Source organism: Rhinoderma darwinii, chromosome 1 (assembly GCF_050947455.1).
Source record: "Rhinoderma darwinii isolate aRhiDar2 chromosome 1, aRhiDar2.hap1, whole genome shotgun sequence".
Lineage (NCBI taxonomy): Eukaryota > Metazoa > Chordata > Amphibia > Anura > Rhinodermatidae > Rhinoderma > Rhinoderma darwinii.
Genome location: NC_134687.1, coordinates 231260471 through 231273762, shown reverse-complemented (window position 1 = coordinate 231273762; position 13292 = coordinate 231260471). Strand labels below are relative to the sequence as shown.

The following is a 13292-nucleotide window of genomic DNA, read 5'->3' as shown; positions in this document are numbered from 1 at the left end:
AAAGGGTTCTTTAAATAATTTTTTTAAATGTGTACAGCCAGCCAAATTCTCATGCACAGCGTACCTATGATTTTGTATGACATGTCAGAAATAGGTATTAGTGGGGCCCCATGAGATAAACCCCCCCCCCTCAAATAAGCAGAGCGAAGAGGTTCAAGCACTGAGATCTTCGAGCTTAAGGTTGACAGAGCTCCCATAGACTTAAATGATGCTCTAATGTGCAAGTAAGGATCAAAGCTCCCAAAAAAAGAAAGAAAAGGAAATCGAACGTAATATGAACGTAATACGACATGGTAATGGTGTGCTTTGGTGGAGACAAACTGCAATGTTACCTTCCACATCAACTACTAAAGAAGAATAATGGGCAATACAAGTCCTTGTCAAATAGGGGCATTATAGTTCCTGTGGGATAATTATGTTCTGAAAGATTAGTTGTTACATTCATCCCCAAATGGTCAGTATGAACATGTTCTCCATTACTACAGGCACTGTGATTAGCAGCAACAGTGTTAAGTGATACTTACTGTATACCCCACTTATAATCATTACTAAAGATAACTCTATAGATATGCCTAACATGCATAACTATGGTATACATACAATTTATAATTAAACACGTATGATTCATATATATATATATTTATAGAGATATATATATTATTTTTTCTTTAAATAAAAAAAAAAAACTTTTTTAGTGCTTCTACACCCAACATACAAAGTCAGCAACCCTTGTGCAAAACAATACATAAATAAGGGCAGATTTGGTATGGTTCAATAGTCCATTGTCATGAATAAGAACCCTATGCCACTATTCTAGTTTTTTTTTCTACTTTTGTCTTTGTTAAAAGCATCCAGACGTTCTTTGCTAGGAGAGGCTGCGTAAACACAATCAAACACCCAACTAAAAGAATAATTTTAACATTCACTAATAACATTTTCATTATGACCCGTCACTCGCACGCGCACACACAGGGAGAAGGTCAGTTACTTTGACTTACAATATAAACAATTTGTCATAGTACAACAGGCCTATACAGAGGTGCACCGTAATCTATATATTTCTATAGAAAATAGCCATTAAGGGAGGATTATTATTAAAAGGCATAATTCTACTCTTTTACATATGCAAACTGCTACGGCCTGGATGTATTTTCTACCTCAGATGCAGTGCAGCCGTTTTGTTGACACTTGAACAGTTCTTTTTTTTGAGATGTATATAAATTCCTTGGCTGTAAACAGTGTAAACAGTTACCACACACTGTCAGCTATCATTTGTCTCTTACTGATGGATCCTGCATCCAACGGACATTCGCAACTCTGAACAGAGTTTTACAAATGTGTAAATGCATTTCATATACATTCACAGTAATAAAATGCCCTGTATATAAGCTTGGCAGAGCTGAAACAAATATGGAAATCAAACAAATAAAAATATTAATAAGGTTATATATCTTATATGTATAATATATCTATACATCTATGCAAGTAGAAATATAGATATAATGGAATTAGCTTTGATAGTGCAATTCAAGCCTTACCTAAGGTATTTTAAAAGGTTGAACTTTGTGCTGATCACAAAAAAAAACAAAAAACTTGTACAGTCTTGAAATGATTGAAGAAGGTCTATCAGAGACTGGTTAACTCATAGGAGCGTTTGTGTTGTAGACGAAACCATGAACACCGGACTCTCAGAGGATAATTCTGTTAGGACTCTCCAAGGATAATGGATACTCTGCTTAAGAAAAAAAAAAAGGAATGAACAAATGAAAAATAGGGAAATCTTCTAAAAGGCTACAGAATTTGTCTCCAATAAAAAGACTTCAATTTTGGAAGGTGTTCACTGGCGTTTGCTCTACTCAGGACACTCTTGCTCTTCACTACTGTCCACACGTACATCCATTCTTTTTTCTTTATGGCTATTGTAAATTTTTCTCATTTCCTCTTCATATTTGATGAAATTGTCCCCAAACCTTGTCCATACTTTGTAAGGGACTGTGATAGTGTTGCGATAGGGTGGTCTAACCTCGCTTACCCTCAGGAATATGCCATAACGGTTGGAGCCCACGTCAAAATAGAACCTCTTATTGTCTACACGGAAAGAGGTTCCTTCCGGTAGCTCAGGAGGTTCGTCCCCACCACCTCGTCGTTCTTCTATATCTCCTTCTCCATAATCTTCAATAAGTTGAACCAATGCATCTCTAAATTCAATCATACCTTGCGCTGGCAGAACTATGGTCTGCTCCTGACCCAAACTCTGACCAAAATAACCAATCATTCCTGGTCCTCTGGTCATGGTTTGTCTAATCCTTAAAAAACGGCCCCGTTGGTTTTCTTTAAGGTCTAAATAATATTTCCTATTGTCTCTTTCAATATATTCAGTCTTCAGAACGCTGTGTGTTGCAGGTTCTTCTGACGCAACAGAACCTGAAGGTGAGGCTGGATGAGGTCTTCTTCTAGAATCATGATCTTTTTCACTTCCATGTTCACTTCTTTGAGAATGACTGCTTCGAAGACCAAGATGGGCATAGTGCTCAATAAAATCTCCTAAACAGTCCTTCAATTCAGCGGCCACAGACAATGATAACGTCAACTTGCTTTTTCTAATATTATCCTGTCGCCCTCTACCAATCCAAACTTCTGCAATCTTTAAAAAACGACCACGAGCGCTCTGCTTGACATCCAAGTAAAACCTCTTTTTTTGAATGTCAACTCGCTTGGATGCTAGCTCCTGTATCTCTAAATTTTGTGTGGAGGGGTAACTGTACTGCTGCGGGTAAACATTCCTGCTTATACCTGCACCTTCCCTTTGGCCTCTTCCTCGATCCATATTTAATATCTGTCAACTAGAAAAATATTAAAATAAATACAAATTAGAATTATTCATGAAAATATAAGATACAGTTAAAAATGCAATGCAGTACCCCACACAGATGACCCGTCACCAGGTTTTCCCCTCTGAAAACCCCCAAACCATTCCTGCTGGCAATGTAAACGAGGATTAAAGGAGTCCACAGTAAAGAATTGCCAGTACTGATCATGTGATGCTTTTTAGCCAATAACAATATGAGCAGAGTTTCTTATTTGTCATGTGATTGGGTGTAATTTAAAGAAGTCATCCTTAGACAGAATGCATACGAACGTATTTTTGCGGCCGCAATTTACCCACAAATCTGCGGGTGAATTGCGGCACCATTCATTTCAATGTGCCCATGCACACGACCATGGTTTCCACAGTCCATGTATTGCCCAGGAGCCTGGACCACAAAAAGATAGGATATGTCTTATTACGGGCGTATTTTGCGGCCCAGGCTTATAAAAATTAATGCACGCGGCCCGCGATTTGCGAGTGGCCCGCGGGTGACACTCCGCGGCCGTCCGAGCCGCAAATCACGGCCGTGCACACCACTACGGTCGTCTGCATGAGGCCTTAGTATAGTCTAGAGCCTAGGTTCTCAACTTAGGGTAGGTCTAGCTGTATGAGACAATCCATTTAAATTAAAGAGGAACTGTTCCCAGTCCTTATATGTCTGTCTTCGTAAATAGTTTTATTTATCATGAAATAATCATTCTGCAACATCGTTTCTCAGAACTCTGCGTTTTGCCATTGCCCGGTTATTGCTCCTAGAATAATATGAATAAATTACAAAAGGGTATTATCAATTAGGGTCCAATGAGTGCTGACAGAGTGAGGCCCCATGCACACGAACGTAAAACCGCCCGTAATCACGGGCCGTAATTACGGCCCTTAATTACGGGCCCATAGACTTCTATTGGTCAGGGGTACCTCCCCGTATGCTTACGGGAAGATGCCCGTGCCATTGAAAAATATAGAACATGTCCTATTTCATGCCGTAATTACGGCACGGGCAGGCCCATAGGGTCTATGGGGCACCCGTAATTATGGGAGCGTTGCTAGGCGACGTCACGGGATAGTCACTGTCCAGGGTGCTGAAAGAGTTAAACGATCGGCAGTAACTCTTTCAGCACCCTGGACAGTGACTACCGATCACAATATAGATCAACCTGTAAAAAAAAAAAAAAATAGAAGTTCATACTTACCCAGAACTCACTGCTTCTTCCTCCAGACCGGCCTCCCGGGATGAAGTTTCAGCCCATGTGACCGCTGCAGCCAATCACAGGCCAATCACTGGCTGCAGCGGTCACATGGACTGCCTCGTCATCCAGGGAGGTCGGCCTGGATGTCAAGAGAGGGACGCGTAACCAAGACAACGGCCGAGTAAGTATGAATTTCTTTTACTTTTACTGCGGAAAAGGCTGTCCCTTCTCTCTATCCTGCACGGATAGAGAGAGAGGGGCTGCCGATTAGTGAAGTGCAATTTTGCAGCGAAAACGTGCCCGAAAATATGGGTGGAATACGGGCGACACCGGACCCGTATTTACGGGCACGGGTCCGTAAATACTGGTGCAATATGGGTCGAATACGTGTGACCAAGGACCCGTATTTACGCCAGTATTTACGGGAGGGCAAAAATACGTTCGTGTGCATGAGATCTGAGACTATGCAGGGACACGCCACTTTAACAGACGGAATAGTAACACACAGCTATTAAGTCACCCACCCATACATCTTCAGGAGGAACAACAGAGGAGCCAACAACAAAGGAGCAACAACGCGGAGTTCTGAGAAAATATGTTCTAAAATTATTATTTAATTGGGAATACAAGTATCTACTAAGGTAGACAAGTCAGGAGAGGTGACAGTTCTTTTTTAAGCAATCCTAGTTTTCACCTTGGCGAGATATAAAATCTTTCTGAGTGACATGCAAAAGCTGCATGATGATGACGGGAGAAAGACTCATGCGACCTCAAAAAGAACCAATTTCATAATTTTCTGGAACAAGTCATCAATCCAACATGAAGTCACAGGTTAAGCAGGGTGTTTTTTTTTTTTTAATTGTATGTAAAGCCAGCTGACCAAATAAATTCAGGATTCTTGCTGGTGATAAATATTTCACAAAATCAATAACATTTCTTGTAACTATTCGGCATAAGACAAGAAAAACCGGCTAAGGGCCTGTCCACTGCCGTTGGTCTCCGTAACGGTTCAGGTTTCTTTTTTTTACTGAATCAATAACGCAGTCGACTACGCTATTGATTCCACCGAAAAAAAACTGAACCGTTACGGTTGTCTTTCCGTTGATGGGTTACGTTTGCCTTTCCGTTGATGGGTTCCTCCACCGGAAAGCTCAGACGAAATCCATCAACGAAAAGGTAATTTCAAACGAGATTACGCTTGCTGTGCTGTAGTGTCGGGATTGTATTAGCGAAGTGTCAGGATTCTGAATACACGTCACGTCCTGGCTGGATATAATGTATATTCATAGTCAGGACACTGCAGTAATGTTATAGTGTGTTTATGTGGCTGCACATAGTGATCTGGCTATATCGCTATATGATCGTTTTTTGTAAATAAAAAAACACTGCTGTAATCTACATTACAGCGCCGATCACATCATGTACAAGATAGGCCACTTATAATGTGGTGACAGAGCCTCTTTAAGTCTTGGTTTGATAAATGTATTTTATGCTCATGTTTTCTAGCACATTATACACAGCGATAGTATGATTATTAAAATAAATATCTCAATAGCGCTATTCTTTTCTGGACCAGGATCAATCCATTACCTCCACACCGCAGCATATACTGTAAACAGCCATTTTTAAGTTACAAAGTGTGAAGCAAAACCATTATGTGTGAACAGGGCCAAGTAGTAGAAGTGAACCTTTGACCCACCTGTGCTCAGAGATATCATCAAGTGCAAGGTTTGATAACACCACTTCAGAACAGCAGATTCTGCTCCTGTTGATGAAAATGAACAGTAAAAGGTCTTTTAACTATTTGATTAACTGCAATACACAAGTAACAGTTTTAATTCAAAGCTGGTATAATGTTCAAAATAGTAAAACAATGATTTCTTAGCACTCACAGTTCCTTCACTACAATACCTGGGCAACGGAGACATTTCAAGTGCATTAAAAACACACAATAAGGCTTCATGCACACGACCATGCCCGTAAATACGACCAGTTTTTACGAGCCACGCTCCCATTTTAAAGTATAGGAGCCGTATTTTTTTTGGCAGGTTTCTACAGCACGGACACCCTCCCGTAGAAATATGGGAAGGTGTCCGTCGGCCATAGAAATGAATGGGTCCGGACGATTTTACGGCCGTGTGCATGGGGCCTTAGGCAGCAGGGCTGTGGAGTCAAAAGAAATGTACAGACTCCAACATAAAAATACAATATTATTATTTTTGGGCCTGTTCACATCAGCGTCAGGGTTCGGTTCATGGGTTCTGTTCAACCTTTCTGTAAGGCTGGGTTCACACGAGCATGTTACGTCCGTAATGGACGGAAAGCATTTCGGCCGAAAGTCCCGGACCGAACACAGTGCAGGGAACCGGGCTCCTAACATCATAGTTATGTACGATGCTAGGAGTCCCTGCCTCTCCGTGGAACTACTGTCCCGTACTGGAAACATGATTACAGTACGGGACAGTTGTCCTGCAGCGAGGCAGGGACTCCTAGCATCGTACATAACTATGATGCTAGGAGCCCGGCTCCCTGCAGTGTGTCGTGTGAACCCAGTCTAAGAGGAAACTATATACGGAAAGACTAACGGAAACTATAGCTTCCATTTGCATTACCATTTCAATAGTAATGCTTCCGCTGCAGTTTGTTTCCGTTCCGTAAGATTTCCATTTTTTGTTGAAATAATAGTTAAGTAGACTACGGTATTGCTGCCACAACAAAAAAACAAAAAACAGGAACCTTACAGAATGGAGACAAACAGAAACCATTTGCAATGGAAGCATGACCATTGAAATCACTGGTAATGCAAACGGAAGCTATGGTTTCCATTTGCTTTTCCGTTCATGGGTTCCCCCGATGGAAAGCTGCAACGGAACCCATGAACGGAAACCAACACTGATGTGAACAGGCCCTTACACACAGAAATTTGAATGGTGTTTTTTTGTTCAGAAATTGTATTCCAATAAATATATTTTATGTTCCTTGCAACCTGACTATTTACAGGATGGTGATAAAACGCCTGATGTTACCATTTTAGTACGGGAAATTTGTTATTACTAATGATTAAACATGAGCCATTTATGTTGGAATCGGAAAGATCGCCCCTACTGTATGGCAGTCACATGAAATTGCACATGTATATGCAGTTTCATTCACCCACCATCTTGTAGCGATAACATACTGTAATGTTCCGTTGTGAAACGTAACATCACCACGGAGTAGACACAAAGAACGTGTTTTTTTTTTTGTTTTTTTTAAACACTGAAAAGAGTTGTGCAATTTTAGAAAAACATGGCTGCTTTCTTCAGAACACACACTGGTTAGGTGGGGTATTACAGCTCAGTCCCATTCACTTCAATGAAGCCAAGCTGCAATACCAAACACAACCTGTAGACATGTGTGGTGCCGTTTCTAGAGAAAGGAGCCATGTGTTTCTAATTCAACACAACCCTTTCAGGCTACCCACATATGCAGAGGATTTGTTGGGATCTTGCTGTAGAAAATCTGCAGAATGCTCAGATTTTTGTGCCGATCAGGTGAAATTAGTTCAAAATAGTTTTATGGTGTAAAGAAAAGTGGCGTTGTGCATTACACCACAGGAGCAGGTCTGTTGGGGAATACAGCATAGGAAGATTTGTTTGTGCCCTAGAAGGGGGTGAGAAAAAAAAAAAACGACCTTGTGGGGCAGGGAATTATCATTGCATATACAGTGAAATTTATATATTTAAGCTATTTATATGCAATACAGACCATAAAAGTGTAAAAATACTAATACAACTGGAAAAACAAAAAAAGCTCCGCCAAAATTATCTGCGGCCCAAGCGCCGACTAAAATATTTTGAAATGTTTATATAATGTTAGGCTCTGTTCACTTCTGCGTTCGGGTTTACTGTTTCTCTGATCCGTAATAAGAGCAAAACAATGAAAAACAGGGCATGCGGAAACTAATGGCGCCTGACGGAACGCGCTGACTTTAATGGGTTCCGTCGGGCTTCTGTTATGGTGTCCATAGTTCTGCCTGAAATTAGCGCAGCATGCTGCTCTATTTTGTTTGGCAGAACCGATAAAAACACAGGGACATATACAAAAACACCGAAAAAGGCCATACTTACAAATGGACACAGCCAGGCCAGAAATGCTGATGAAAGGGCGAGCAGGTGCTTTAAATAATAATAGCCACTCCCACTAGTCTTGAGGGGAGTGGTATGTGGTGCATGGGATGTGTAGTAAGAAATAATAAATGAATAGTGTGTGTGCAAGTGTAATACTATGAGTGAAATATAGGGGGCAGTAATGAGTGAAGTGCCTCAATAGAAATAAATGGATAATGGGGTGCAAGTGAGTGAAACATGGAGGGATAGTGTGTACGTCATGAGGCACAACGTGTATGACGTACACACTATCCCTCCATGTTTCACTCACTTGCACCCCATTATCCATTTATTTCTATTGAGGCACTTCATTTATTACTGCCCCCTATATTTCACTTATAGTATTACACTTGCACACACACTATTCATTTATTATTTCTTACTACACATCCCATGCACCACATACCACTCCCCTCAAGACTAGTGGGAGTGGCTATTATTATTTAAAGCACCTGCTCGCCCTTTCATCAGCATTTCTGGCCTGGCTGTGTCCATTTGTAAGTATGGCCTTTTTCGGTGTTTTTGTATATGTCCCTGTGTTTTTATCGGTTCTGTTTGTGCATCAGGAACGTTCTGTTCCAGTTTAGGATTTAGGGACTCGCAAGTCTGGGGATCCTTGTCGTGGATTGCGAGCTTGCGTCCTTTTGGCCAAAATGATTACCAATACCCCAGGTATTTTTCATTATTATGTATATTCGCTTCTCTTGGACACAGCCGGGTCTTTGATGCTGGGAGAGCTTGGTGTGTTGTTGTTTGGCATAGAAAGCAGGGTAGCCCGCTCTATGAATTATCAAGGCGTCACAAATAGGCTTCTACCTGGCTATACACGTTGTGCCTCATGACGTACACACTATCCCTCCATGTTTCACTCACTTGCACCCCATTATCCATTTATTTCTATTGAGGCACTTCATTTATTACTGCCCCCTATATTTCACTTATAGTATTACACTTGCACACACACTATTCATTTATTATTTCTTACTACACATCCCATGCACCACACACCACTCCCCTCAAGACTAGTGGGAGTGGCTATCATTATTTAAAGCACCTGCTCGCCCTTTCATCAGCATTTCTGGCCTGGCTGTGTCCATTTGTAAGTATGGCCTTTTTCTGTGTTTTTCTATTTTGTTTGGCAAGAACGGTGAAATCTGCGAAGAAAGCCCCTAACAGAGCCTCTGACGCAGATGTGAACAGAGCCTAACATGTAACATTTAAATCAGCGCAATGCCTATTTTTAGCTTTGTAAACTTGACTTTACACAAGTACATATTCATGTGCATAAATACCAAGGATTAACAGGTTATTATAATAGGCTTTTGTTTCCCCTACACCCACTGGCCGCATCCCCACAGCATAGAGACATTGTACCGTCTGAAAGTCATTGCAGCCACTTCTCACCATGCAAGGCTTACACACTGAGCTTCATAAAGCAAGAAAACCCGAACATTGTATCCCATTTATAAAGTCATTGGTCTAGTGATTCATGGCCATTGTCAAGAGGAACAGCACTGGAGGAATGGCTGTATACAGAAAGGAGGACGTGTCCCGTTCACACCTTTTTGGCACAGGGATGTAGATATGATAGAGCGCTTTGTAAAATGTTTTACTTTTCAACTAACATATTGTGGATGAAAACAGACACATACATCCACACATATATACATACACATAGATATATATATATATATATATATATGATTGTAACATGTCAACAAGCTCAAGGCAGAACAAATAATGCATATAATTACGTATTTTCTCCTACCGCAAGCTGTTCCATGCCAATTCAGACTGCTTTTCAACTTATATGGGCGCAAGATTATTCTCAAAACCCAAACATTGTTACCATTGAACTGTATGAAACAAAAATATTGCAGTGATATAGACAATATTTCTCTTGCATTTTTTTTTTTTTTTTTTTTTAAATTCAATGGCAGGCCGTACTATGATTGCTCGTTTATAGATTTTGTGTTATTTCCATCCACTGGCTCCTGAACCTAACATTCTTTATTTTCTCCCCCTCCACAGCCTCCTCCATGGTCACGTCACTGCATGAGACAATCATAATAAAATCATAATAAAACCTGACTGACCCAACTGTCACAGGACCTGCAGGTCCTATATCCTGCTTTTTCCCAGGCAAAGCTTCATTCATCAATTGGAGAGCAAAAAATAATAGTTAAATAAAATAAAAAATAAAGCGTGACATGTCCTTTCTTGCCGGTTCTGCCTCTGACCTCCTATTGAAATCAGTGGGAGGCAGGAAAAGCGTTTTTCAAAGTTTTTTTGCCCGCGGAACTCAATGACTGTGGACGAAAACTGCGGCAAAAAACAAGCACAGGCAAGTCAAAATCTGCCTCAAAATTCCTGATGGATTTTGCCTGCAGAAAAACTCAGAGTGAACTAGGCCTAACAGTTTGTGTGCAAAGCGGTCCTATTCATATGTACATTACAGCTTGTACAGGGTCCTCTTAGGTCGCAAGCAACCGCAGCCATGTAAGCTGACCCTCAGACAGGCTGAAAAAAAAAATACATGCTGCAAGAAGGGGACTCTGAATATTTTACCAATGGAGGACATTGAGGAACTTGTATGCCAAATTTGAACAGTAAGGGTACGAAAAACACACAGCGTAAACACTGCGGATTTTCCGCAACGGATTAATTGCGGAAAACATACAGTATATTACAATAGCAGCAGTGTGGGTGAGATTCCTACAAATCTCGTCCCCCCACACTACGGAAAAATGCCGCACAGAAATTGACAACCAAGGCACGTCCATTAATGATGCGTATTCACAGCTCTTCTGTTGCGGGTTTACCCATTGAATTCAATGGGGTGCTTAAACCCGCAACAATGCAGTGTGTTTTGCAATATTTGCGGCATAATCACAGTGATGCTCCTGCAAAAATCACAAGAAAAAAATAAATAAATAAAGTTACACTTACCCAGAGTTCCCTGCTTCTTCTCCAGTCCAGCCTCCCTGGACGATGTTGCAGGCCATATGACCGCTGCAGCGTCACATGGCCTGCAACATCATACCAGGAGGCGGGACTACGCGCAGAAAAGGGGGTAAGTATGAATGTCTTTTTCCGGCGCCGCTTCGCAGCGGAAATTCTGCAGGAAAAACGCATTTCATCAGGATTATTGAGGCAGTTTTTGACCTGCCCGCGGAACACTTACCGCGTTCTTTGCTGCGATGTTTGGCCGCGGCCATTGAGTGCCACGGGCAAAACACGCAGTGAAAACCGCTTTCTCTGCCTGCCATTCAGGTCAATGGGAGGTCAGAGATGAAAACGCCTGAAGAAAGGACATGACGCGATGGGAGGTGATTTTGGCACTTTTTTGGAGCAGTTTCAGCGTAAAAAAAACTGTGTGAACTAGGCTCGAGAGCAGAAGGGACCGCGCATGCGCGTTACTGGCTATATAACAGAACAGCCCATAAACGGCACGTCACTAGTGACGTGTCGTATACCTGGAAGAAAATTGATGATCAACACAGCGGCCAAAGAGTGACATCACAAGTCATGTGCCCCACGGCAGCATTTGGAAACGGGGGCCAATGTGGAAACCGTAAGTACATTACAAATGTATTTACATTCATAAATTAAAAGAATTAACACATACACGTTTTGACTCGGAAAACCCCTTAGTGACCATCAATACGCCTTTTCACGGCGGTCACTAAGGGGCATTAGGCTAAGTCGCCGCCTTTTCACGGCAGCGCTTTAGCCTAATGTAGCGCCAAAATAGATTATTCAAGCTCTGGTCACGTGATCGCCGTGATTCGTTAAATCACGGCGGTCATTGCAAAGCGGCAAATCGTTAGCCTCTCTCTCTCCCCTCATGAAATAACTCCTTAGAGAGGAGAGAGAAAGGGTAGTGTTCCCCGGATGAAACCCCCCTCCAAAGTCTGATCCCCCCCCAAAACGGCGCACACATGCGCTGTGCATAAGCTGCCTGGATCAGCAGCTGGCACAGCAACCATCAGGAACCGTTGTGACTGGTCCCTGATCAGGTGATCTCTGTGATAAATCACAGACAGTTATTTTCATAACACAGCCAGGACATGGGCTGCGTTTCTCTCTCCTCTCATTGTAGTTGTTCTGTGGGAGGAGAGAGAGATCAGTCTGCGTCCTGTGCTGTCAAAAAAAAAGTGAAAAAACACCCCAAATCACTGCTTCCTAGTGTGTGTGTGTATATATATATATATATATAATCTGGATTAGCGTTAGTGCTAGTTTAGCGAATTTTGTGTTATTTTTAGGTTTACTTTAGGGTTCTAATAGGAGATTATATATATATATATATATATATATATATATATATATATATATAAGCTTTTATACCCGGTGTTGCTCGGGAGGTTGACTTACGATATGGATAGCGTAAAAGCTCACTATTTAAATACCTCTCAGTATGAATTTAATTGCTAGAGAGTGTAAATAATGTTATTGAAAGCATAAAATAAATGAAATGAAGCAATATATTTATTACAGATTTAAGCCTCATGCACACGAACGTAAAAACACCCGTAATCACGGGCTGTAATTACGGGCCCATAGACTTCTATTGGCCACGGGTACCTTCCCGTTTGCTTACGGGAAGGTGCCCGGGCAGTTGAAAAATATAGAACATGTCCTATTTCAGGTAGTATTTACAGCACATGCCCACTTCAGTCTTTTTCTTCAGGGTGCTAGCCGTTTTTCAGACAGCTAGCACCCTGACCCATTCATTTCAATGGGGACATGCACACTTTTTTGACGGTCCCGTTGCTCCGTTCCGATAAAAGTAGAGCATGTCCTACTTTAGTCCGAGATTCCGTGACCGTGAGGCCCATGCAAGTCAATGCGGCCGTCAAAAAAACTGAAGGCTGACGGAAGGCATCTACGTGCCGTCCGTGTGTGACAGAGCCATAGCCTAGCAACAGACAGATACTAATCGGCAGCCCCTTCTCTCAGTCAGCACTGATAGACAGATGAGGCTGCTGATCAGTGCTGGAACGTAGCGATATTAAGAAAAATAAGTTCATACGTACCCCGGTCAAAGTCTTGGTGACGCGTCCCTCTTCTGACATCCAGTCCGAC

At 41.7% G+C, this 13292-nt stretch overlaps 1 protein-coding gene across 1 annotated transcript in view; it reads right to left on the bottom strand.

The window, feature by feature from the left end:
• Window positions 1-216: 216 nt before the first annotated feature.
• PURG (purine rich element binding protein G) overlaps window positions 217-13292 on the bottom strand; it is a 38810-nt gene continuing 25734 nt past the window's right edge. The window contains exons 2-3 of the mRNA XM_075849960.1: window positions 5756-5821; window positions 217-2843 (exon numbers count right to left, since the gene is read on the bottom strand). Coding sequence (XP_075706075.1) covers window positions 1853-2827 — 975 coding nt within the window. The 5' untranslated portion in view covers window positions 2828-2843; window positions 5756-5821 and the 3' untranslated portion in view covers window positions 217-1852. The remainder of the gene's footprint in view (window positions 2844-5755; window positions 5822-13292) is intronic.